At 40.4% G+C, this 25,142-nt stretch overlaps 2 protein-coding genes across 2 annotated transcripts; both read right to left on the bottom strand.

The window, feature by feature from the left end:
* Window positions 1-11,359: 11,359 nt before the first annotated feature.
* Window positions 11,360-13,377, bottom strand: bglapl (bone gamma-carboxyglutamate (gla) protein, like). Its single transcript, XM_034203537.1, has 4 exons — window positions 13,239-13,377; window positions 12,834-13,130; window positions 12,630-12,726; window positions 11,360-12,245 (listed from the first exon to the last, which is right to left on the bottom strand). Exons 1-4 carry the CDS (start codon window positions 13,297-13,299, stop codon window positions 12,143-12,145), a joined length of 558 nt encoding a protein of 185 aa, XP_034059428.1. The 5' UTR covers window positions 13,300-13,377; the 3' UTR covers window positions 11,360-12,142.
* Window positions 13,378-17,843: 4,466 nt separating this feature from the next.
* LOC117537861 (endoplasmic reticulum resident protein 27) lies at window positions 17,844-24,250 on the bottom strand. The gene is made up of 7 exons (XM_034203240.1): window positions 24,112-24,250; window positions 22,804-22,889; window positions 21,530-21,667; window positions 21,327-21,443; window positions 20,507-20,632; window positions 19,654-19,851; window positions 17,844-18,048 (listed from the first exon to the last, which is right to left on the bottom strand). The coding sequence occupies exons 1-7, from the start codon at window positions 24,167-24,169 to the stop codon at window positions 18,007-18,009; spliced, it is 765 nt and encodes a 254-aa protein (XP_034059131.1). The 5' UTR covers window positions 24,170-24,250; the 3' UTR covers window positions 17,844-18,006.
* Between the last annotated feature and the right edge of the window lie 892 nt (window positions 24,251-25,142).

Here is a 25,142-nt window from a genome sequence, read left to right as displayed (position 1 = left end):
CATTTAGGCCTATTTAAAAAATAGTAGGGGCTTTTAACAGCTTGCCAACCTACAGGCATCCTCTGCATAGCAGTATGAATAGCCTTAAAAAAACAACCCACTCTGCGGTAACGAGAGTCATATTTCTGAACCAAATGCCCTAAGTTAAGCCGTTAGTCCCATCTGACTGACCCAAGGGTTGGTGCTGGTGTGACCGGGAGGCTTCCAGGTGTTCAAAGCAGATGTCAAGCTTTCAGTTCATGGCTTGGTGGGGGGAGTGGCCCACGTGAGACAGTATTGTTCAGTCTGAGGAGCGGCATTGTCTCTGGAAGCAGGTAATGGTGTCCATTCTCAGACCAGACCATTAATGTCATTTCATGTAGAGCAGCCATAGCATCTCTGTGACTGCACTCAGAACTGTGTCAGAACTGGGTGATTCTTAGTGAAGCCGTCCAAGGCCATAGACAGAATGGAACCACGTACCAACAAAAGGGACACAAGGTCATCAATGTCTCTCTTTACCATTGGCCTAATTGCACAACAAATTAGTGGGAAAAATGTGGAGCACTAATCCATCATCATGTGAAATGTTGAGTTAATCTAAATAATTACTTATGGGTTGAAATCAAATTAACATTAGAACTATAGTCAGTCATAATTGGACTTTGCACGGATCCGAATCTAAGCAATACACCATTTCCCCAGCTCTGTAATGAAAAGGATAAGAAGATTAGGTACATTACAGGAGTGTTCCACACCCAAACATGCACACTTATCTTATTCTAGTAGAGATTAGAGGACAAGGTCTAATGTTGTGAACAAAATGATCAAGTCAAAGTTATTTTGTTTATTGTTATGTACCTAATTTAATTTAATAATTAATCTTGAATTACTAATAACTTTAAAGAAGGCAACAATTTACAATTTGGATGAAGTGATTACTCATCCAAAGTGTGTGTGTGTGTGTGTGCTTATCTGCCCAAGGTTTAAAACATTTGGGGCAGTACAGCAGTGAGAATGTTATGAGAACCAATCTGTTGTTTATACTAAACTCGAAGGAAGCTAGACTGGAACATTTTAAATAAATCAAAACACTTGCACATTAATTAAATACATTTCACATTTAGCTCGAGCTGGGTTCAATACTTTTCTTTATGGTATTTAAAATTGGGCTCGAGTAGAACCCCTGGATTTGGCTTGCAACACAAAGTGATACTGATCTCTGTAGGACTTGGAAGTGTTATGATTCAAAGTGTGGGCCTGTGGAAAAGAGACCCTTGGAAAACAACACCTATTTTTTAACTGTGATTACTTATTTTAAAGAAATTGCAACATTATACTTTTAAAGAATTGCTCAATTAATTTAACACATTTATTATGCACACAATAAAAACTTCAACAAATATATTGATCCTGGCTTAACCAGCAACCTTTACTCTGTTGTTCATAAGCTCGGTTTCAGAAAACTTGTCAGTAGTTTAACAACTATTTTAATTTGAGTAATGTCTATAGACCAATTGGTTGATACGAGAAATAATTTGAAGCAATTTAATAAAGAATGTTAAACTATTTTTAAAACTGTAATTGAACTTCAACTTATATTAATTATCTGATTCCAGTGGCCAGTTGGAACAGAATAATTAACACAGTTTCCATTTTGCTGCAACAGCGCAAAAGGTTTCAACAACAATTAGTATTATGTCTGAGTCTAGTTCTGCTTATCTGCTTTGTTTCGGAATGTGTTCAATACATTACGTTTTTATTCATTATTACTATACAATACATAGATTAAGAATAAATGAAACAAATAATACAACATTGACCTAAAACCAGATTTTGCAACCCTGATCTCCTCAGGCAAGTCTCTGAGGGTCTCGGGGCGCAGGACGGGCATAGGGTTTATACAAGGTCACAAAGATATCTTAACATACCAGCAATACCATCTAAGAATGGATTCTTAAAGCAATATAATCTTATTTTCTTCTTACACCTAGCGCTCACCCTGAACAGTGTGCTTCTTGTTTACATTTTCCCCTGCACTCAGAGGCAGGACATAAAAACACTTTTTATTTTTCTCAGGTCATTTACTTTTGGTGAGATAATTAAAGTTTAGTTCATTTTACCCTGTCTATGGACTGATTCATTAGTTGTTACAAAACATACACAAGACGGCGGGACAAACCAATATAGACCCCCATACAAACAATCAGACAAACAAAACATGAACTCGTAATAAACACCAGCGCGACAGCAAAGCTCATCCAGCTCAATTTAGTCCGGATTTTAGAGATCTTAGAGGGGGTGGGGAATTAGTGGGGCGTCTGCTCACGCCTCACCCTTGTATACAAGTTATTGATCGGTGCCTGAAAGCCGTCCAAGAGCGATAACTAAGCTTACCCTCTTGCGACAACCACTAGGCTATCTGTTTCTAGTGGCGCTGTGCCCCCCCGATCAGAGCCCACAGACTTTTCCCTGCCCTTTCTATCCAAACAACAGCTCAGTTGACTGTAGTCCGTACGACCAGCCTATATCTACTCGCCATCGAGTTCACCTCAAGGTGAAACACAGTTTGCCTATGCTTGCTTGCCACTACACACCTCTGATCAATTAGCCTACAATTGTATGTATGCACTCCTGACCGCCACCTGCTCCAGGGAACCGTAGCGCATCGGGTGATGCACGCACTTCGCGCTGGCCCGTCTAACCATGAGAAAAGCGGTCCTAAACAACGAGTGCTTTTAGACCGTCCCGTTTGAAGGACGGCGGTGCCGTGAGTTAAAGCCTATAGGCAATAAGCTGTGACTTTCTCCCTCTCAGCCTGCACTGCTCCAGCCCCACACACACGCAGGGAGGTTTTACACACACACACAAGGCTGCAGCTGGAGCCGTGTTTTTACAGAGAGGTGATAGCAGTAAATATCTCTGGCTGCTTATTTTCAACTGCTATGTTTGGCCGCTAAGACCCTCAAAATCCGGCGATTTGTCCAATACAAATCTTTTACATTGCTTTCAATTCACACAGAAGCTCCACTTCACTGATGCCCTTTCTTTAAGGTATCTCTAAACATGAGCTGTGTATGCTTGTATGGCACTTCCGTCCCGAGCAGCACACACAGAGGAAATAAGCCAGGACTGAGTCCCCAGACACTGATTCCCTGGGTTTATCATCCCCAAATGTTCATTAACCAAAAGGAAACGCAGCCGATCAGTTTCACAGGTAATTTTAGGATACCGTCAATCACAGATTCTGATAAGGCAATGTCCAAAGTAGATTTGAAAATCACACTTACCAGAATCTGAAGATCTGTTGGCATCCTGCAGACAACGCCAATTTGTAGAGGAAACTTCTGTGTAGCTATGCAGTGGGAGTCACCGACTCAGGAAGGAGACACGGTAGGAGCAGTAGCTTTGATGTCAAACACATGATGGTTTATTTGGAGTTAACGGCCGGAGGATTCACATCACAAGTCCAAGAGTCAGAGGTTCTGACTTCACGGTAGAGTTGCCACGTCAATTCTGAAGAACTCTACCCCAGACCCATGTATTTAGCTAGTTCAGAGAGCATCATCAACATGCTGCATAACAAGATAGAATGATAACACCTCTATCAGCTGACGCCAACAGGCAGGAACAGGGAGACAAAACACTGAGAGCACAGCAGCCAAGGTTACAGGTGCCTGTGCTCAGTCAGGACAGTTTGAACTGATACACTGGGTCAAAGTTATGGGCCTTGGAAAATATTCCACAACACTTGGAATACTGCCATTGCCCTCGCCGCCACTGCCCTTGAGGTGAAAGGGCTGCGAGGAAGCCTCCACACGCTGCGTTTCACTCCGGCTGTCATCATGAGGCGTGTACACGCTCAGGGGATGAGTGGAGGTGTGTGCAGTGCTGTCCACATGAGGCGTGAAAACGGCGCTCATGGGCTTATTGTGACCGTGTGTAGGTGGCGTATCTCGGACAGAGGAATGCCGCGAGGTCTGTGGTTTAATAACCGAAAAGTCATAACCACCAGGCCTCTGCAGCGAACCCTGCTGCCTACTAATCAACAGATTGGAGGCAGCTGGCGTAGTTACCGCGCTCTGCAGTTTATTAATCGATAGAGAGTGGGGGATATGTGAAACACATTTGAAACTGATGACTCAGACAACATGTTGGGAAATAAGCTTCTTTTATTTCCCTCACACTCCCCCCCAAACCGTCAAGGCCGGCTCTGTTTCCTCGGGGGAGAGGGGGGAGGGGACTCCTGCCCCGCACTCGCCTCCAGAGACAGGCTGTCGTCCCTGTTCTGGATGGGCCAATCGTCCTCCTCAGCTGCAGCAGCCAGAGCGTCCGCTCTTCGCTTCCTGTCGGCCGACGGGAGACGAGCACAATGCGAACAAGCGACCTGCTGGCTGAGAGCCGCGTCCGCGTGCTCTGGCCCCAGGCAGGATTCGCATATCGCGTGCAAATCATAGCTCATGATGTACCCCGTTTTGCATGAGGGACACTCACGGACACAGTTGCTCATGATTTGATTTTTCCTGTGCTTCAGTACTGTGCTGGTTGCTGAAGAAAAGAGGGAGCAGATTGCCGGGCCCCCTTCCTATTTATACCGGAAGGAGGCCCGAGGGTGGGGCCCATAGCGGGTGGGGCCCACATAGCGGGTGGGCGTGGACTACAAGTGTTTCAGTGCTGCGCGGGGGCGCAGATGGATAACCCAATAGCGATAGCCTTAGAGGGCGAAGCCATATACGAAATAGAAGCACATTTTCCACTCGTGAGTAGCTTGTTTTGCGCGCTAGAATATTGACCCAAATCTGACTCCATAGAGAGCACCAGATCGTACCCATAAGGAGCAGTACACATGCCGCAGTTTTTGCGTGGCTGCGTCTTTAGTTGTAAGCCCAGTGGCGATCTGTTCATCTGTCATACTGATCATACAGTCAATAACTTTGTTGTTATTAGCATCTGGTTAGCTAGCAAAATAATAAATGAGTGCCTGAAGGAAGGACTGATTCAGTCCAGCTAGACACTCCCTTCTCTAAACTGAGGAAGCTGTTCAACAGTAAATAATTCAGCCAATGCTACACTTATATACACCTCTACTACCACCAAAGACAATCATCAACACCACACAACAAACAAATACTCACTCCTTGTCTCAAAGAATGGACGAGCCCCCATTTGTTACGTTCCCTCCAAATCTAGGGGTACGAAGGGAAGTAACAACACGAAACAATAACCGGCCGAGAGAAAAAGTAGAGGAAACTGATCTCTGAAGCCATAAGCAGGTCTTTTAATTAACAAAAAGAAAAAGGGCTCAATATTTCACACAACCGCTTTAAAACACTCCTTACACATGTTATGTTATAGTTTGGCCCAATTTGTTATGGTTTTGTACTATCTACATACCTGATAAAAGGGAACAATTTTGACAAGAGTCAAAGTTAGGTTTCATTCTCCGGTACTTTACTTGAGTGAGGAAAGTACCGCGAAACCCTCCAGATATGTGGGCGGAGACAAGAGCAATCAATCTCCGTCTCCCAGATCAAGGCCATCTAGTCGATCACAGTTTAACAGATCACACGTCTCCAAAACAAACACAAACAAGCGCAGAGAGAATACCTTCTCATCCTTTCCAAACATCCTACAATTAAACTACATTAACAAAGGTCAAAGGTAACAGTTAAAATACTGTCAATGTTACAAAAACAATCTATTAGACAGGCAGCTTTGCATGACATTCTTCTGGACTTGTTTCATTGTGGTGATAGTGAGGGTAGTCAATCATTTTGTTGACAAGACAGTAGTGACGGCCATCTTGGTGACGTGTGTTGTTCTGCAAGACCATGATGTAGTTCATTGAGCGTTTCACACAAAGAAATGTGTTACTTCACAGTTTTACGACTTTTTTTTTTTTGACTTGCAAAATTATCTTTTAAATTGACAAACATCATATGTGTAATTCGTGGCACAATTCAAACGGGATCGAAAGATAATCTTTCTCTCTCCATTGACTTCAATACATAATTTTTTCGAAATAAGGTCCTATGGAGGTCCACCGGAAGGGGAGGGACTTCGCCACTCTAAAATTATGTATTGAAGTCAATGGAGAGAGAAAGATTATCTTTCGATTACCATCTCGCCACTCTATGGGTGTTGAGATGGTGTTGAGCGATGTAACCATAGATCTCTTAGTTTTGCTCTCAAAGTAGTGGTTTGATTGGCTAGAGCTTGTACTGGCATATGATTCGATTGGCTGACGCTTCCGTCGAAGCTTCAAAAGTAGAACATTGCTCTACGCTTTGCTCCCACAATGCAGTTCGGTGAAGCGTGACGTCACCCCATTCAAAGTGAATGGGCAGAAGCGTTGAAGCTTCAACGCACGCCGCCGTGTGTAAACTCCCCAGGATTTACTGAGGTTGGCCATTTCATGGCCAGTGAACTGCGCTCCGCGATCAGAAACCAACTCACGTGCGACACCGAAAAGGGTGAAGATCTCATCTTTCAAGATGGCGACAATCTTGTAAGTCGGAAAATCTACTCTTTCCATTTATCAGTTCTATTTTGCCTTTATAATATCATTTCATATCAAGAACCCCTTGTGGGTTTATTTAACACAGCTATCTTTGATAGCTGATCGTTACAAGCTAAACCCATAAAACCGCACTCTGGGTGTTGCTTTTCTGAGTAAAGCAGGATGGAAGTGAACGATTATGATAAAGGGGAGGGAATCAACAAGCATGCTCCTTATCTCAAAGTACCATAAACTTTATCAGTATCATTAGTATCACTATTAATATTTCACAACCTCTCTAATAGCTGTCTTTCAGCAGTGGCGAGCCGTGACTTTTATACCTAGGCCCTCTGACCCCCCCTTCCCTCGAAAAAAAAGAAGAGATATTACGTCTCAACGTAGACTTCAGCGGAATATCAAAACAGTGGTCCGGGGTGCAAAACGCATCAATGACAGCGACCCTCTACCACACAAAACAACACCATTTATATAAACACCTATCATGACAGGCACCCACAGCCAAGTAGCGATTACAAATTAATTAAGTCGGCACCGCGGCCCGCATTGAAAATGACTTATTAGGCCTACCTTTGATGATCAAATCACTGAAACACAAAGTCCATCCTCCTGTCCTTTTGGATGAAGCACTTGATGGCGGGTCATTCAGCTGATCCTTTGCCACTCCAGTTTATCATTGTAACTCAATCTTGAAAATGACTCGGTTAATAATTTCGCAACGATGTCATCACTATCACTGAAGTGAGCCATCATGAACGAATTTATGCTAATCATAAATCTATCGATCATAAATCCAGTGCTTGAATTGGAATGAAAAAGGTGCCAGTACTCTAAAATCAGCAACTTTTTCAAGTCAATTTTATATATACAGCCCACAAACAAGAATTTGGCTACTATAATGCTGGTGGGTTTGTCTCTTTACTACTGTATATTTTAGAAAGGTTCACTGTACTTAACATTTTTTATGATAGGCAGCGGATATGGCTAAAGCTCAGTAAGGTCAATATTAACTGAAAATATAGCAATCAAAGTCTAGATCTTCTGCTGAAGACACATGAAGCAGAGACCTTTCAGGTGAGAGCCCCTCTGGTGGTGTTCAACATTAATGACAAGGAAACAAAGCTCTGGTCAGAAGCATTTTTTATAAAAAGCTTTAACAAAATTAAGTATTTCTGTACATTTTGAATGCAATCTAACTTTCCAACTCAGAAAACGAAAAACGAAAAAGTGCCAAAGTCTTCTCACATGGCTGAGCTGCTTTGCAATATACTTCACCACTGAAGAATACAAATATGTATAAAGTAAACTATGATGCAATCTAACTTTCCAACTCAGAAAAATGATAAAGAGCATGAACAAAGAACATGTAAAAACAAATGCAAAATTTGCACAATCTAAAATGAGAAACTGTAACTGCAAGTAACAAAGTCTGAGCCATGGTAAAGAGTTACATTGAACACCAAGCTGATCAGATAACTCCCTGGTTGGTCTGAAGTCCTTCTATCTCCAGGATCTGTACAAATCGGCACATTATGCCAAAAGTCTTCTCACTGGGTGAGCTGCTTTGCAATATACTTCACATTGTTAGAAAAGGCTCCAGAAGGCCTTGGGGACATCAGTATCAGGGGCTGGAGCTGGACAGGCTCTTTCATCAGCACTTCTCCTTCCCTTTGCCAGCCAGGACCTCACATACTGTTCCGGATTGAACTGTCCTAGTGATGGTCCATTACATTTAATGAAAACCAGGCTGGACAGTCGGCTGACAGAGAGAGCATTCCTTTTTGCAGTAAGGATATCGTTCATGCAGCTGAATGCCCGCTCACACTCACTAGTGGAGACAGCGATGGTTCGGACTGCTTTCAGTAGAGGCTCCATGGCAGCAGGTGTACGGGATGCCCTGGTTTCCTTGTATTTGCGAAAGCCCTGAACAGTCTCTCTTCTGTCCACTTTCAGCACTTCGCACAAACGTAGCACCTCTACGTCCCCATACTGTACGTCTAACTCCTCTTCAGGCCAACTTCCAGGATGGATAATGTTATGGAAATAATTGTCATAGACGCCAAGATGTGACATACAGGACAAACCTTGATGTCTGTTTACCTCCTTTAAGGACACAGGCTGCTTAGCCAATAATGTTATTGTTCCCATTCTGTGACCGGTCAATACTGGGTCACAGATGGTCTGTGTTGTGGGTACACTGGGACACTTCCTTCTCTGTATTTGTGGACTCCAAGGTGAAATCTTCGAGGTCATAAGTGTCCGACGCAAGTAACTCAGTGTTCCCACACTGTTTAGGCTATCTTCTCAAATATGTTGTTTACTCTCTGCGAAACCAGTTAGATGGGCTGGCAAGAGAGAGGCTCTCCAGAATTGACGTGGCAACTCTACCGTGAAGTCAGAACCTCTGACTCTTGGACTTGTGATGTGAATCCTCCGGCCGTAACTCCAAATAAACCACCAGTGTTTGACATCAAAGCTACTGCTCCTACCGTGTCTCCTTCCTGAGTCGGTGACTCCCACTGCATAGCTACACAGAAGTTTCCTCCACAGATAACTTTCATGTCCTGGATTAGCTGATTGTCCCGGGCCTCCCGGCCATGTAATGGGATTTCTCTTGTGCTGACATGAGAGGAGGTTGTGGAAGTCATTCTGTGTCTCAGATTCTCTACCATACTGCGGAAAAACTGACCTGAATGAATCTGTACAAGCCTGCCATTCTCACGCAGGGCAACACCCTTGAAGGACTTCTCAGCTAGAGCTGTATGAACTGTAGTCATGTGTGGGCCAGGCCCAATGTGACACATATGTCACATTTCAGATATTTGACACTAGGGGGGGTTACTTGTCAGAAATGTGTTCTCGGTGGTCTATTTAGTCTAAATGACGTTCCCCTTAATTTCCCCAAAAGTATAAATGGGTCCGGGTTCTTATGGGTTAAACGTATAGGCTTAAGGCATAATAGAACTACTGTATTTTATGTATTCAACTTGTGCCCCGCAGGACTTACGTTTCTGTGGTTGACCGTTACTGTGACATCAGTATAGCCACGGAAGATAGTTTGTGTGATTCATTCCCATGCATCAAGGTTATTTTCATGTATGTAATTGTTTTTCCTGCACAGTGTAGAGTCTTGTTGTGTTGTACTACGTACCGGTGAGTACCGGCCCAATTCCAGCACTGCATAAATCTATCGATTAGATTTATGATTCAAAAATAGTAAAAGTAGGATAGACATGTGGATATTATCCGGCTGAACACAACGTGCATTTATCTAACAGGTTCGTTTTCCACAGACCTTATTTCGAGCTATTTTCCAAAATCCTCTGGAGAAATCTCACTGCTTTCTGTCGAGGGAATCCGAGCGCAGTTTACTTCCGGGGTTTAGGACGCGTCACTGCACCACTTGCATAGACCTCACAGCGGGCGGAACTTGTCATAAAGTCCGTGAAAATAAAGCCCGCCCATTTAGAGGGAAGATATGATTGGTCAATTGTACTGTCATTTGACATTACTCTCTCGTTGAGTTACTATAGCTGGCCCTCTGTGAATGTAGAGAGGGACCAACAAGCTCTCCCGTCTTCACATAACTCGCAGAGACGGCATTTAACCCTTCACATTCCAACAGAAACTGAACAGGCAGTTTCGAAGGATTTATTTCTTTGGAAATATTATTTTAAATACAATTAAATCAAGTTATTTTGGTAAAACTAATGAAACATGTAACAACAACAACATTTAAAAAAAAATATTTTAAAAAAAATGTTTTTTTTTAATGTTTTCAAATATTATTTTTTAGAATATCTTAGGCCCTCACAGAGGGCCTAGAGGGCCCTGACGGCTCGCCACTGTCTTTCAGAGAATCCAGTTTTTAGCTGGTTCTTTTTTATGACCGTTTGTCCAGGAAACTGTAGTGCTGAGTTTCACTGTCACATGTCAGTTAACCAATTACAAACAATATGACATGGATAATCAATATGCCAATATTGAGGGTGCACAACTGTGCCAAAGGCACATACAACCACGAGACACTACATGGTAAACTGACTGAAGTTAATATACACTCAATATAATCCTCAAGTTTTTTACCAAAGCACATTTTACTTTACAATATATACCACCTTTTCGACAATATTGTCAATTACATTTGAGCTACAACGCTTTTTAATGAATGCTGCTGACAGCCACTTGTATTCCATAACTGCAGCTATTGTAACTTTCCAACCTGGTACATGATGGTGGATCTTGTGACGCTGTGAAACTATCAAATGTACATAAGCACATCAAATTTGTTATATTTTACTTTACTTGAATAATTCAACAAATGTTTTGGTGTGGCAGAACTTTATCAATTTTATCCCTCAACTAACCCCTCAAATGTACATTGTGACCACTAGATCAGGAACCACTAAACCAAAGAATCTTACTTTATAAAGAATGTAATCTACCTACAAAAACGTAATGCTGCTAAGGAACTGATGCATTAGGATAAAAAATAGTAACATACTGCATATTAATGACCTATCTGTCCTGGGAGAGGTTTATTCAGACTCATGTTTTACCAACCTTTGTTCATAAAATGTTTTAGACTAGAGTACAAGGTCTATGATTTTTTAAATGATAATTTAGGTTAAAAATGGGGCAATTCATAACATTATAAGTAAATATATGATATTTTCTTACACTTCATTTAATTTGGGAGTGCAATGTGATAAAGTTATATTATATTCTGTCAGAAAGTTGTTATGTATTTCAACAAATACAGCACCAAGTCCTGACTTTGGACTAAAAGCTGATTGCTCAAATCTTTTTGACTGACCAACACTGTCATCTAGTGGCAAATATGAGAAGAAGTAGGGATGCTGATTAAATTTGCGCATGTTTATTTATGAACACCAATTCAGTACAAAATACATTTTAGCCACAATTAAAGCAGCTATAATTAATATTTTTATATTAACAATGGATAACTTGACTACTTGTATCTGAAATGTGTTATTTGTAGAGAGGAACCCAGGAGTTATCATCCAGTTCTGCATGTTTAAACATATAATGTGATTTATTTTACCAGCTCATAACATTTTGGTCATTGAGGACAGAACAACAATTCGACAAAACAAAATAATGTATTATTTTGAAACCCAGAGGCAATTTTTGGTTACAGTCATTACAAACAACTGATGTGCATTTTACACACACTGTACACTACCACTATCAATACACTACTACTTAAACTACACTACTTCAATACTCCATCTACTACTTACAAAACTACTGCTTCTAGTTGAAATAAGACTAAAGCAGGAAAAAACAACGTCAATACATTTACATACAATACATCGGCATTGGAAGCACCATTTGTTGCATTATACAACATATATTAATTATAATATCTTGTGAGGGTTACTCCACAGGCTCAGAATCCATGTGCCTCTCTGAAGCCTGGAAGAGGCCTCATCACTGGACCATAAAAGCTGGTCACATTTGCAAGGATTTATGCCTTAAAAAAAAATCTCAGTTGACCATCATTACATGGGCCAAACATTTTTTTTCTTTGATTGTCTAGTCCTGGTTCAGGGAAGTTGCATGATTATATTGCAAAACGACAGAGAAAAACAGTTATTATGTTGATAAAGAGGAATCTTAATCTTAGAAGGTGACGGGTCCGTAGTAGGCGACGTATGCGGCGACGATGCCTGCTGTTTCAGCCATCTCGTCGCAGCCGTCGTGCAGCTCACACACCTCCCACAGACTGTACGGCAGAGGGGAGAAAAACATTAAAAGTGCTGTAAAATGTACTTATGTCTATTATAAGTACTTAGATTCCTTATTTTAAATCAGAGCTTTTTTTATACTAGATAAAAACTAAAATAATTATTTAACTTTTGTTAGGAGTGTCCACAAATGATTTAGGTTGACTACCAGACAATGTAATTAAAGTACATTTCCAAGTTCAAGGCTTTTATTAGTCATACGTACATAGCTACAGTGTAGTTATGACGATGAACATTTTAGGTCACAGGCTCCACCATAAGTTTAACACAATAAAACAGAAAAAAAAAGCGAAATAATCCCTGTACAGAGTATATTGTTGCGTAGTAAGTCAGTCATTTCCACATAGAGTAAATAACTGTACCTCTCAAGCTGCAGAGGGGAGAGGTCTCCTGCTGGGGCGGCTCTTCTTCTCCTCAGGAGAACAGCAGCCAGGTCTCTTGTCATGACCACCTCGGGCGCTGTAGGGACAAACATTACAAGCTCAAACCTTGAATTTCCTTGTAATACAGACACACTTTAAGTCATTTTAAACCATGCAAAGATTGTTTCCAAAAACTTTGCCTACCCTCAGTATTGGCTGACTCTGAGGAAGATGAGGAGGAGGAGGAAGAAGAAGAAGAAGAAGAATCGGAGGCAGAAGAGTCGGATGCTGAGGAGCCAGACTCAGAGGACTCAGAGGATGATTCAGAAGATTCAGAGGAGGAGGAGGACGAGTTAGAATTGGATTCAGATGCAGAGAAAGACTCGGAGGAGGAGGAAGAGTCTGGAGTAGCCGCAGCCGTGGGGTCAACAGCTTCGTCAGCAGGTGCAGCTTCAGCAGCTGTGTCGTCTACAGGGTCCACGACAACCTCAGGTTCAACAGCTGTGGAGCACAGAAATAACACTTGATGCACACTCTGTAAAGGCTTACATTATTTCATAAAACTAAAACAACAGGAATCACAGCAATGATGAGAGGAGTCTGCCTTACCTCCCATGGACCAGCACACTGACAGAAGAGCACAGATGGAGAGGAGAGTCAGAGTCTTCATGATGCCTTGAAGTTAGTTTCACGCTGTAGACACGCTGATTTATTGGTTGCCTGCTTTTCTCAACCTTCCTTCGATGGCTTGCTCTGTTTCTTTCGCCCAATTCCAGGTCAATATATACTGTAGTCCACCTCCTTTTGTCAAACCAGGGATGACCTTCTGATTGGCTGGGGAGTCAAGTGTCAACATTTCCGCTTCCACTTCTCATACAGTAAAAGCTCCCGTAATCCCTGGCACTTGGTTAAAAAACTCCTTCACCCGCACACAGACTTATACAGCCACAAACATTTCTGGCATTCATCTGTACGTACGGAGCATATGCAGTGTGTTAACCTATATCTACTGTGCAGGTTTCCTTTACATGAAATTAGAGATAAATCAAGGGGAAACAAGGGAAAACATGAGAAAAGACCTGTGGCAAAAAAATAATCTGTAGGGGACTCCCTTTCCCGATGATTCACATTGAAATACACACTCTATATTTAATAAATATTTACCTTTAATTCCAATTCACTCTTTTGAACCCAAAGCTACTTATATTACTGAATTTACACAGTTTCTCTCTCTGGCTCTTGGGTTATCCAAAAATTACTTTGCCATTGTTTCCCTATCAAACCATCTCTTTTTCATATATATGTTAACAAAACTTTTATATCTTCTTTCAATCTTCACCCCTCACCACTGGAGTGCAAATAGTACAACAAAAATATGAAACTCCAAACCAGTGGTGTTACTGATTTCTAAAAAATACCCTTCAAATGTAAATGGGATTTTAATCAGGGAGAGACTGTTGGAGGTTTGACTGTTAACATGAACTTTGCCAGTTCTGCCAGTGCTGTTATGTTGCTACACTCTTTGCCCCAGATGTGAACGGCCACCCCCACAAACCCCAAACTATAGCCCGAGCTGACCACAAGCTACTAATCGAGTGACATGGAACAGCAGTGAGCCTCATTATGCGACAGAGCTTGATTACAGTGTTGCAGAGATCCACCAGAACCGCAGTCAGTCGCTATATACAGAACCATCTCGGAGCAACTCCTGGCCAGATTCAGGCACGGCCATGGCTTACCAACGCGTGGCCCAATACAAAGCCCCACTTGATGTATTTCAGCGGATATAAATATAAGCAGCCCCCATGTGTTGGATGCAGCTCTATGCATGTGGCTTTGGATGCAGCTTTCTGTTGTGCCATACCGTTTAAGTGTGCCTTCTGCTGCAGTTCATGTTGGCATTTGGAGTTTGCAGCTTGGTCCTATAAACCCTATTGAAACTTAAATACTGTCTAGATAACCCAAAGTGTGTGCACACATATCACTTCATGTGTATATATATATCTCAGAGGGCCCCCAAACAGCTCCATTTGTCATTCAGTCACTTCAGTGCTACTGCAGGGTGACCCTGGTGTCCTTCGTGTGTCAGTGTTATTCCTGGTGTCTTGGATTTATCTTGGACCTTGTGCTGTGTAATTTCAATGTCTGGTCCATTGTCCATTTTTGTGGGAAAGAGGCCGTCGGAGAAAACAATTGCCAAAGCATCCCTGAATAGACAGGAAATACTGTTGATCTGGTGCATTTCTGCATTTGTGTTGTTCCCTTGGCTTTGAAATTATTTGATATGGACAATAAAAGATGGCAGCTTTATCTTATTCTTGTTCTGTGTTTACACCATGGTTTACACATGTCCTGTTTGTCCAGGGGAAACTGGAAAACTGAGGTGAACATGATGGACATTTGAAATGCAAAATGCACTTTTAGATGTCTTTTATACATAAATATGTGTCCCCGGTGTGCCAGGGAACTCACAAAGTGTCAGAAAACAAAACCCTCTCTCTTTTCCTCCGTATCCAAATCTCTAAAAACGGGGGTACAACGGAGCTGATCCAGATTTGCGTCCGATATGACGTAATATCGGAAATATGGGCTGGCTTTACACCCACGGCCCTATCAGAAACGTTGCTATCAGAAAGAAATGGCCGACTGTTTTGGACGTATTATGGTCTTTGGGTGTTTCTCAATGTTGATGACGCTTCCTTGGTCATGTTTCTCCGAGTCAGGTCCTTCAGAAGCGAGGCAAAAATCCTTCCTAGCCTCGGAAAACGAAGAATGGTGGAACAGGCTAACACTAGTGCAGGTGTGCGTCTTATGCGAGGCCTCGCCTTAAATGGAGCGCGATTTCCGACAAAGATTTGGGAAATTGGTCCGTGCGCAAAGCATTGTGGGGATTTTAAGACCGCAACGAAGGACGCCGGCCTCCGTAGAATTCCAAGCATCCTGGACATTGGAACAGTCCTTCGGCGGGACTCGATGACGTAGCATCCTTGAAACACCCTCAGTTTACATTAGCAAGCATCGCTAACACTCAGAGCTAACCTGTACTGGAGAGAGCATGTGTAAAAAAGCAGGAAATAAAAAAAGGAACTCACCTTGTGGTAAACCCGCAAGAGAAAAAGCATTTGGGCTCCATACCGTTTCAGAAATAATCCTTGATGTGGTTTGGAACATGCTATGGAATTGAATCACGGCAGCATTTTTGCTGTATCTGCCGGTAGAAGGACCCAGGTCAGCCATTCTCTAATAGGGCTGAAATAGAGGGATATGAAGGATGTCTAAAATGCATGATCTGTTTGGTATTCTGAGCAATACATATCATAGACATGTTTTTATATATTTTTATATATCTGAGACCCATAATATATGCCTAAAAATAGCATGATTTGTCTTTAAGACCTTTGAAGACCACTCATATCAGTAATACCACCGGTCTGATACTGGCGAAATTCACTGGATCAGATATCGGGGAAAAAGAGATGCATTTGCCTAAACTATCTCTCAAAAAATGTAAAAGATTGCATTGAGTTTTGCTATCGTACGTAGATTTGAACTTTTGCAGATATTCACACTCAAAATGTCATTCGATTTTTGTACTAGTGCTGAGCAAAACAAATCTTGCTTACATTTCTGTGTAAAACATTTTAAATAAATACAAGTATGGTAATTGTTTTTAAACCACTTAATTTGTTCAATAGTGCAGAAAAAAACATTTCATTTGGCATGTTTTGATATTATGCCCATAATAAGATAATTGTAAGAAATTGTTGTACATTTCTGTCAGATCTATCATATTTCTCTTCCCATTTTTGATGTAGTAAGGTGTTTGTGTGCCCCAAGCAAGGTAGGATTTAAGAGAAATATGCAGGAATATAAGACGATAAAGAGAGTTAGAAGTTGTAAACTTATGGAAAGAAGTAAATATCTGCAGCATTCTTAGTTATTTGTGATATGTTAGACAGAGTTGATGAGGGACATTGGACCTTCAATTATTTATTTTTGCCTAGAACGAAGATTTATTAGGTTTATTTGGGACTGCTTAGTTTACAAACAGGGCCCAGACATCTTCAGAATTAAATCTGTTTTGCAGACGTTTGTGTTTAGTTTAAATTAAGGGAGAATCAGTTGAAAAAGAGATTAAAAAAATAAGAAAAATGTTAAACTAATCTTAACTTTGACAATAATTGCTCACATTGTGTGTTCTTGAAACACAAAATCCCCAAATGCTTCCACTGATTTTACTACATTTGATTGTATATGTAAACACAAAACAATGCCAACTTAACTCTCGTTCGTCACTTCTTAAAACTAAATGTCATGTTAAGTTCTCACACAAACATTAAAAATGTATATCAAAAATCTCTGGTTTATGATCAACTCTGATCATCATGCAACAATTAAGTTTACATATGTAAATGTGACATTTAAATACCTAACATTAAAAATATATTGTAATATTATTTCAAGTCAGTTGTTATGGGGCTGACTATTTTATACATATGCATCTCACAGTTTGCTTGTTGGTGGTATAAAGCCATCTCACTGACCCTATCACATTTTATTATGTAGCATGTCTCATCTGTGGAGTGTCTCGATTGCAGCTGTAAACAAACCCGGATGGCAGGCAACACACGCTATATTTCCTCTTTCCAGGCTTTCCAAAATCCGCTGGAAGCATTGGCTTGGCAATACAACACCACTAATTACACGATCCCAGACTGGGCCTTGAAATTCCCTTGTTGCTTGGGAGAATATTTCCGGGTCAAACCCAGACATTTTCACCCTTGATGTAGCCCATCTGCTGTTCTTTTATAGAGCCTTTATTGCTAAAAACTCTCTTTATCTATATTTAGAAACCGATATTCATCTGAGTTAAATCTTAATTGTGAGTTTGATGCCTTGATCTGTGATTTTTTTTTTTTACTGGGTTTCTTATGTAAGTTAGTCATGCAGATATTATGTTTTTCACTTTATTTACACACTGTCCAGGATCAATTATATGAGCAACTTTACTGCATTGCTCCATATCTTCCCAGTCTGCTCGTCAGTCTCTCTGAGGTTGTTTTGTTGTGGGGTTGACAATAACTTTTGTGGACAGACTAACTCACTCCGCCAGATCTCTGCGACTTGTGGCCAGTGACCTGTGGTCCACTTACCCTACCGCAGACGGGCTCACTCACATAAACATAACACGAGGTAAATAAGGAAGGACACACATTCACACTTGCAAATGCTCATTTTGCATAGTTTATTTTGTGTTGGAGGGAAAAATTGCAGGGCTTGACCGTCTGACACAGCCACACTGTTTTCATAAAAGAAAGAATTCACATCAGATGCTTTTTCCATTTAGATTTCTTTTTTAATACATTTCGCATTTGTCCTATAGCTCTGTTTTGGGTTCTACTCCTGCCTGCGGCACCTCCTGAAAAAGAAAATGTCGTAAGTTAAATACAGCTGAGAGGATAAATATGTTCAACATACGTGTACTATAGCGTTTCATAGACATGAGTGAATTTGTCTGGAAGAAGGCTCACAGAAATGCTTTCCTTAGGGAATTAGCTTCTTATATGCCAACCATATTGTTGCTTTTTAATTTAATTTTGGCTCTGCTTGACTTTTATCTGTCAGGAATTGTCAGTAGAATATAACATTCAATGCTTTAACAAGAAAGAGTAATGGGAAAACACAAAAGTCTAAAGAAGGCTTTGTAAGCTGACAGTTTTCTTTTGATACAGCCAAGGAGCAGATCTGAGACTTTATAAACTAGCAGTAAATACTTTGATACTGACCATATACCTGATGATCACACATGGCATCACTAGACAGACACACAAATGCCCACAACACAACAAAATGTGACAAATAAAACACACATACTAAAGAAACAGATGTGCATGCAGATCCTGTTGAAAAAGATGTCCGTGCTAAGGTCAATCAGACTGAACAGAGACTTTTAGAACAGAAAGATAAAGATGGAGTACGACTTTAGAGAGAGATAAATGTGGAACTAGTGACACACACATGGACCAATAGATGGTCAGTCAGTGGCACTTTTAGTTCTTAACTGACATTTCCTCCGTCTAGTTATATGTTACTTGACCAGCACATTGATTTTAATGTTCCAGCCACAAGGCACTTATTTTAGTAAAGATGATGACAAAAATGCCACCTTTTCACAGATTTCGGGACTATGAAGCATTTGCCCTTACTATAATATATAATGTATAATAACTGTGGAACATATTTGTAGACTGTTTTGTCCCACTGTTCAACTTCCTGTATCCAAGAAGAGAGCGCAGCACTTCTTCTGCAGGCTCTTTAAGCCATGTTGCTGTTGTTTTCATTGATTGTCTTGTAGCATGTAGTAAACATAATACATACGTTTACATTAACAGCAGGTCATTTCAATTGTATGTTTTATAATATTGTTTCTCTTCTTTAAAACCATAGTGCAAGTCCGCAAATACTGAGATATGATATGGTATAATAATTGACTCCAAAACAATGATTCAATAATTTGCCATACTTTTACCCTACAAAAAGTTAGTAATAATAAATGAATTATGACTGTGTCTAAAAGGTATGAGAGTGGAAATGTGATCAATGTCAACATGTGTTTTTTGTCAAGAGGATGTTTTCAAGGCCTTTACTTCAGGAAATACCAGAAAGCTAAGATTGTCAAAGGCCTGTTACAGCTTCAGACTGACACCCAGCTTCAGCTCAGTGTGGTGCAGCAGTGAGGTTTCCTGTCTGTGGTGTGGTGTCTATACCTTACAGCACCACTACCACTTACCTTTCAGCCACTTCTTCGAACATGACAAGTGGAACAAGCGCTCCTGTTCTGTCTCATCTTGCTAGCTTAAATCACTCAACTCTGTTGCTCCTTTCTGCATTCAATTGTTAAAAGATCACTCTAGAAAAAATAAGTCATCCCAGCACATTGAGCTACATTTAAATCCTGAACGTCTTGTAATATATGTTACCAGCAGCAATGACTCATTTTAGGTAAGCCATGTTGACTGCTCACCTTCAGTTCCCCTCGTAGGAAGGACTGGCAGAACTCCTGCACTCGCACCGTAGAGATTTTCCCCTCAGGCAGGAGCCACTTCATGTCAGAGTCACCGTCATACAACCCAACTCGAGGGAGGTCCTTAGACTTGAGGCCGAAGTAGCCCAATGACCGGGAGTTGGACTTCACTGCTCCATTTATCAGAACAAACAATAGCTGGAACACAAATGTAATAATTTAATAAAGCTCATTATAGATGATATTAAAGTTATATTCTCCCGGTTAGGATTACTTAAAGGTCACCTACTATCCACTTTTTCATGTCTTTTATACATAACCATGTGTCCCCTCTGTGTAAAGAGATTCTGAAAGTTTCAGGAAAAAAGATTCACTCACTTTTTGTCCTGATCCTTTTATATAAAAACCTGTCTGAAAATGAGCTGATTAGATTTTGGCCACTTTATGATGTCATAACGATGTTTTGGCTTGTGTAACCATTAGCCAATAACCAATCAAGGTAACCCCCCCATCTTATCACCTGAATCTCCTCCTAGAGCACCATTGTGTTCTTTTTAACCAAATATCTCTGAGGGGCGTGGGAGTGGCTCCTTATTTTTCATCTAAAGTAAAAGACAGAGAATCAGCACTTTTGAAACAGGACTGAAACAGAGGGGTTTTGATATATCATGGTTTGATATTTCGAGCCAAACACTACAGAGACATGTTTTTGTATATAAGTGAGACCTATAATATATTGATGAAAAATAGTTCAATAGGAGACCTTTAAGTAACCGCAAAAATCTTACTTCTACTTTAAGTCAGTTTGTTATTTTTAAAATCATTACTTTTCAGGTGACAATAATATCCTCACCTTGGATGTGAACTGAGGGGCGAGAGCTGCCAGTTGCTCCTTCAGCTTAGTGTATTCTTTACTCTCCCTGTTGGCAAAGAGCAGGAGGTGCACCTTCACCCCCGAGTTAAACAGACCCACCGCGGTCTGAGGAGAGACAGCAGCGTTATATTCTGACCAACCCATATCTGTTGTTTCATAGCCCTGTTACCTCATAGGCCTTTGTTATGTTGTCTGCCAAGTACAAATTATAAAGTAATTTAGTTTTGTTATTTATTCATATGTTTTAATCATTTATTTTAGTTGTACATTGTAATATTAATATAGCCTATTCATTTATCTGACACATTTAAACCTAGGACTTGACTTGAACATTGCTGAGTAATAACCACCCAACCTTTTTTAAACAAGTAAAAATAATGTTTGCAAGATAACAATAAAGTGTTGGTTAAACATTGACACATCATTGACACATCAAGAATAGTGATAAAGCAGAGGTCAGTGAGATACGATGAAATAACACTTTCTGCTGCTCATGGTGTAATTTAACTTTTGAAACTTTAAAAACATTTTGTTGCTAATACTTCTGTAGTTTTAATAGACGCAGGAATGTTACTTCCTGTATTTCTGAAGTATGGTATTGCTACTTTTACTTATTTAAAATATCTTTGGTTGATTAGTAGGAAGTTGCTTTTTGTCTTTTATAAATTTTTGCATTTGTCTTAAATTAAAATATAATTCATGACGAAAGAATTAAAGCTTTAGAGGTCAGATGGCAGGAAATAAATAATAGTTTTTGAGACAGAGGCAGACTGCAACAGAAAGAAAAGTTGGACTATACCACTTGGTTGTATTCTGTGATGTATCGGACCTCGTTGATGGTGATGAAGTTTACAAGGCCATCAGTTTCTACCTTCTTGGCATCGTCAAGGCTGAGGTTCTCCTGGTGGTTATCTGCCTGGATCACATAACACATCAACATTGTTAAACTGACATAATTTATTGTTGAAAAGATGCCTCAAGTAATAAAATAAAAATAAATACCTTTCTGAAAAGTGTGATGGTGCCTGAGGAGAGGCTGTAGTCCGCCCACACCTCTTTCTCAGTGACGATGGCGAATGACACAGACTCGACTCGCTTTGCAGCTGCAACAAGTTCCTGATAGCCGTGACTCTCTTCTCCCTGAGACACAAGAGAACCGAGTCAGTGTTACATCTCGTCTTTTCATTACCTTAATCTATGTTTATTTCTGTGTTTCTTTCATTATTGCCTGCTATGTAGTAACTTTGATACAATTTCTTGTCTTTTTTTAACATTTGTAGGACATTAAAAAGATGCTTTAACATTCAACATTGTTGTCCATTGGTATATATTTATAGTTTATTAACACATGTTGGCCAATGCAATTTACATGTATTATTACTTTTTATTTGTTATGACCATCTTTACTTTTTTTCAATTTTTAACATACCGCTTTTGATTCCTACAATGAGATAATTATTATTATACATATGGTATCCCTACCATTTCAGAGTTGTGATGCATTGTTTCTCCTTAAAATTACTATACTTTCATTAATGACCACCAGTAGGTATACAAAAAAATTCTCCTGTTACCATCCTGTTCCTCGAATACAATTTGAAAAAAGTGAAGCGAGCTTAGAGAAAGTCAGAGATGAAACGACAAACAGAACTTGCAGGAGGAGAGAGATGGAGCTGACTCAAAGAGAGGTGAATCATGTCTATTTTTGAGACAGCATTGCATGAGCTCTGGCTATCCTTTTTATTATTTTGCAGCCTGTAATATGTGTTCTTTCCTAATGAGTTACAGCACCAATATTTTGGTTTCTTTTGACCTTCAGCCTCATGGTTCAACTATGCTTTATCCTCATGTGCTCTGTCTTATATTCTCCTCTGTTGGACTTTCTCTCTGTGTTTGTTGACAAGAGGGTCAATGGAGCCAATCCCACAAGCCTTCAGATCTTCAGATATGTGTGGCTTTCCTGTCAAGTGGCCGGCGATCTTCCCCCGCACACAGTCTGGCCGAAGGGCTGGCCTCAGCTATGCCAAAGGTGTGGCCACATGAAGAGTAGGCTACTCGTCATCCAAATCTATTTGTGACAGCAGCATCTGCAAACAAGAGCTGTATTTTTGGAGCTCTCGCAGTTTCACTCTCTGCTAATTTGTCTCATCATGATCGGTTTTCCGCATGCATAATAAACAAAGCCATAAAACAGACTCTCTGGGCTTCAAAGATGTCTGAAAGCTGATTTATGCAGACTGTTTTATTCTTCTGTATATGCAATTATCATGTCTGACCTCCAGGAACCCGATGACCACCACTTCCGCAGAGTCGATGAACGCCTCGACAGCTTTGGTGTCACTCAGTCTGGGCAGGGCACTTTCTGAGAAAGAAAGACAGGAGACACACTATTCAACGTATTTGAAATGTACGGTCCTAGTAATTGTTTCAACAATATAACAAGAGTACAGCCACACTACGTAGGCTGAATGCTAACAGCAGCATGCTAACATCCTCACACATTACCGTTGATTTCCTACATGCTGATGTTAAGCGGACATTTTGTAAACAAATATTTCACATTTTATTTGATCATGTTAGTAAGCTAACATTTGCTAACACGAACTATAGACAAAGTACTGTTTGAAATCAGTTTACAGATGAGCAAACTTTATCCAATAATCTGAAATGTCAGAAATGTGAACTTTCTGAAGGGGGTGAAGGGCAGAGTTGGGAAGTAGTGGGGTACTAAACTTTGTTACTGTACTTAAGTACATTTTTCTGGTATCAGTACTAGCGTGTTGTTTCTGAGGAAGAGATAGTCACCCTAGAATCTACAATGTAGGCGTTTATTTCCCCACTTTGTTTGTCTTTGCTTGTGTTCTAAATGGTTGTTGTTCAGTGTTGAAACATTCATTAGCTAACAATGACATCATTACAGTTTAAAATAGAAGATCTTTAATGTTCTATTAATATAAAGTGAGGTCCAGTTACTCTATGAAACAGCTGGTAGTTATGGGTACTTTTTACTTAAGTACATTTCGAAGCCCATACTTTTTTACTTTTACTTGAGTAAAGAAGTTTAGTCAGCACTTTTACCAGAGGATTTTTAAACTTGAGTATCTGTACTTCTACTTGAGTAAAGGATGTGTGTACTTTTGCCATCTCTGCTGAAGGGATAGTCCGGGGAACCTAGAAGGATTTATCGTCTGAGAATATGGGCATTAGAAAATATCTTGTGTCAAAACAAACGTTTTAAGATACTTATCTAGATATATTTTATGGTGGTACTACGGGACATGTTAGGATTCATACTCTGGGGACCATGCTTGTCTGCAATTTATTTCAATCTATGTTGTTCCTGATATTTTACAAAAATGGGGTAGAGACAGGGTCACTAAAATGATTTTGATTCTTCCTCCGGGAACTATTAGGTCCAAATCTAAACAATTGTACAACATTTATTAACACGTTTAAGTGGTGAAAGACTGCCCCAACATCTAAAAATGTACGGAGTTTCAACATGTTGAGGAACAAATAATGTAAGCAGTGAGAAAAACTCTGGAATAAAACCAAGAAGAAACTGATTACTTAAATGAGTTTACCTTTCTCTGTGCCAACGACAGACGACACCAGGAGGGAGAGAAACAGAATGATCAGCATGTTTCTAAAGATCTGACTGACGGGAAGGCAGAAATAAAAGTCCAAAAGACTTTGTAGCTGTTTGACTTTGTACTAGGAGTCGTGTCACCTCTGCTGTGTCTCTCACGCTCGCCACTTGTCAGCCGGCAGTGGCTGGTGCAACTTATCTGGGATGTGATTGGAGGCTCAATGGGAACCAGCCAGGTGCTGTTGATATAAGCAGGGGTGGTGGGGTGTTTTCCTACGTGTCACCGTGGGACAGGGGACAGGTGTAAGTGTGTGTCTGCACTCTGGTGTGGCAGTCACTGAGTGTTGAGAGGTTCAACATTGAACCCATTTGACCTCCGCTTTTGTGAAACATACAATTCCTTTTTTCTTGTATCTTGTTTTGCTTAACAACTTTGCTGCTGTGCATTACATAAATCTATAGGCTGGATAACATGCAGGCTGCAGATATACAGTGAGGAGGCCAGGGAAGGACCAGCCAATGGGATGCATGTTGCTACATTCATCACAGGAGGGACACAACTCCTAGACATCCTGTTATTTTCAATGCAAACAGGGAAGTTTGTTTACCTAAATGTGTGATGAGTTAAGAATATAGCATTTGGAGAGACAATGACAACTTTTTTCTTCTTGTTACTATCGTGAACAATTATTTTACCTTCTTCTAAACGCATCTTTAAGTACATGTCCATGGGTAATATAAAACGGATGTATTACTATTTTCATTTTCTTTATATATAGAATAGATTTATACAGGCCCGCCCCTGGGCAACTTAGGGCCCCAAGCGACATTGTGAGATGAGGCCCCCACCCCCCCCCCCCCCCCCCAACCGACAGGAGTGAAAAAAAAATATTTGGAAACAAAGTAGGCTACTTTGCAAATATAATTCCTGTTTATTATTATTATCAACACAGTTACTTTTGTATACAGTGAGGTAAATGGTAAATGTGCATGTATGTCGTTCAGTATGTGTTTACAGGTGAATAC

The sequence above is a fragment of the Gymnodraco acuticeps genome, unplaced genomic scaffold, assembly GCF_902827175.1.
Source record: "Gymnodraco acuticeps unplaced genomic scaffold, fGymAcu1.1, whole genome shotgun sequence".
Classification (NCBI taxonomy): Eukaryota; Metazoa; Chordata; class Actinopteri; order Perciformes; family Bathydraconidae; genus Gymnodraco; species Gymnodraco acuticeps.
The sequence above is the reverse complement of the archived record's forward strand: the minus strand, read 5'-3'. Positions and strand labels throughout refer to the sequence as shown.

Excerpts from the sequence above, each read along its gene's own strand:
- bglapl (XM_034203537.1), bottom strand. The coding sequence starts at position 13,299 with ATGAAGACTCTGACTCTCCTCTCCATCTGTGCTCTTCTGTCAGTGTGC. Across the intron at positions 12,727-12,833 it reads AGAGTCAGCCAATACTGAGG|CGCCCGAGGTGGTCATGACA; the intron begins GTAGGCAAAGTT and ends TTGTCCCTACAG. Across the intron at positions 12,246-12,629 it reads TCCCCTCTGCAGCTTGAGAG|TCTGTGGGAGGTGTGTGAGC; the intron begins GTACAGTTATTT and ends TCTGCCGTACAG.
- LOC117537861 (XM_034203240.1), bottom strand. The coding sequence starts at position 24,169 with ATGCTGATCATTCTGTTTCTCTCCCTCCTGGTGTCGTCTGTCGTTGGC. Across the intron at positions 19,852-20,506 it reads CCCCTCAGTTCACATCCAAG|CTATTGTTTGTTCTGATAAA; the intron begins GTGAGGATATTA and ends TTTGTGTTCCAG. Across the intron at positions 18,049-19,653 it reads TCCTACGAGGGGAACTGAAG|GAGGTGCCGCAGGCAGGAGT; the intron begins GTGAGCAGTCAA and ends TTTCTTTTTCAG.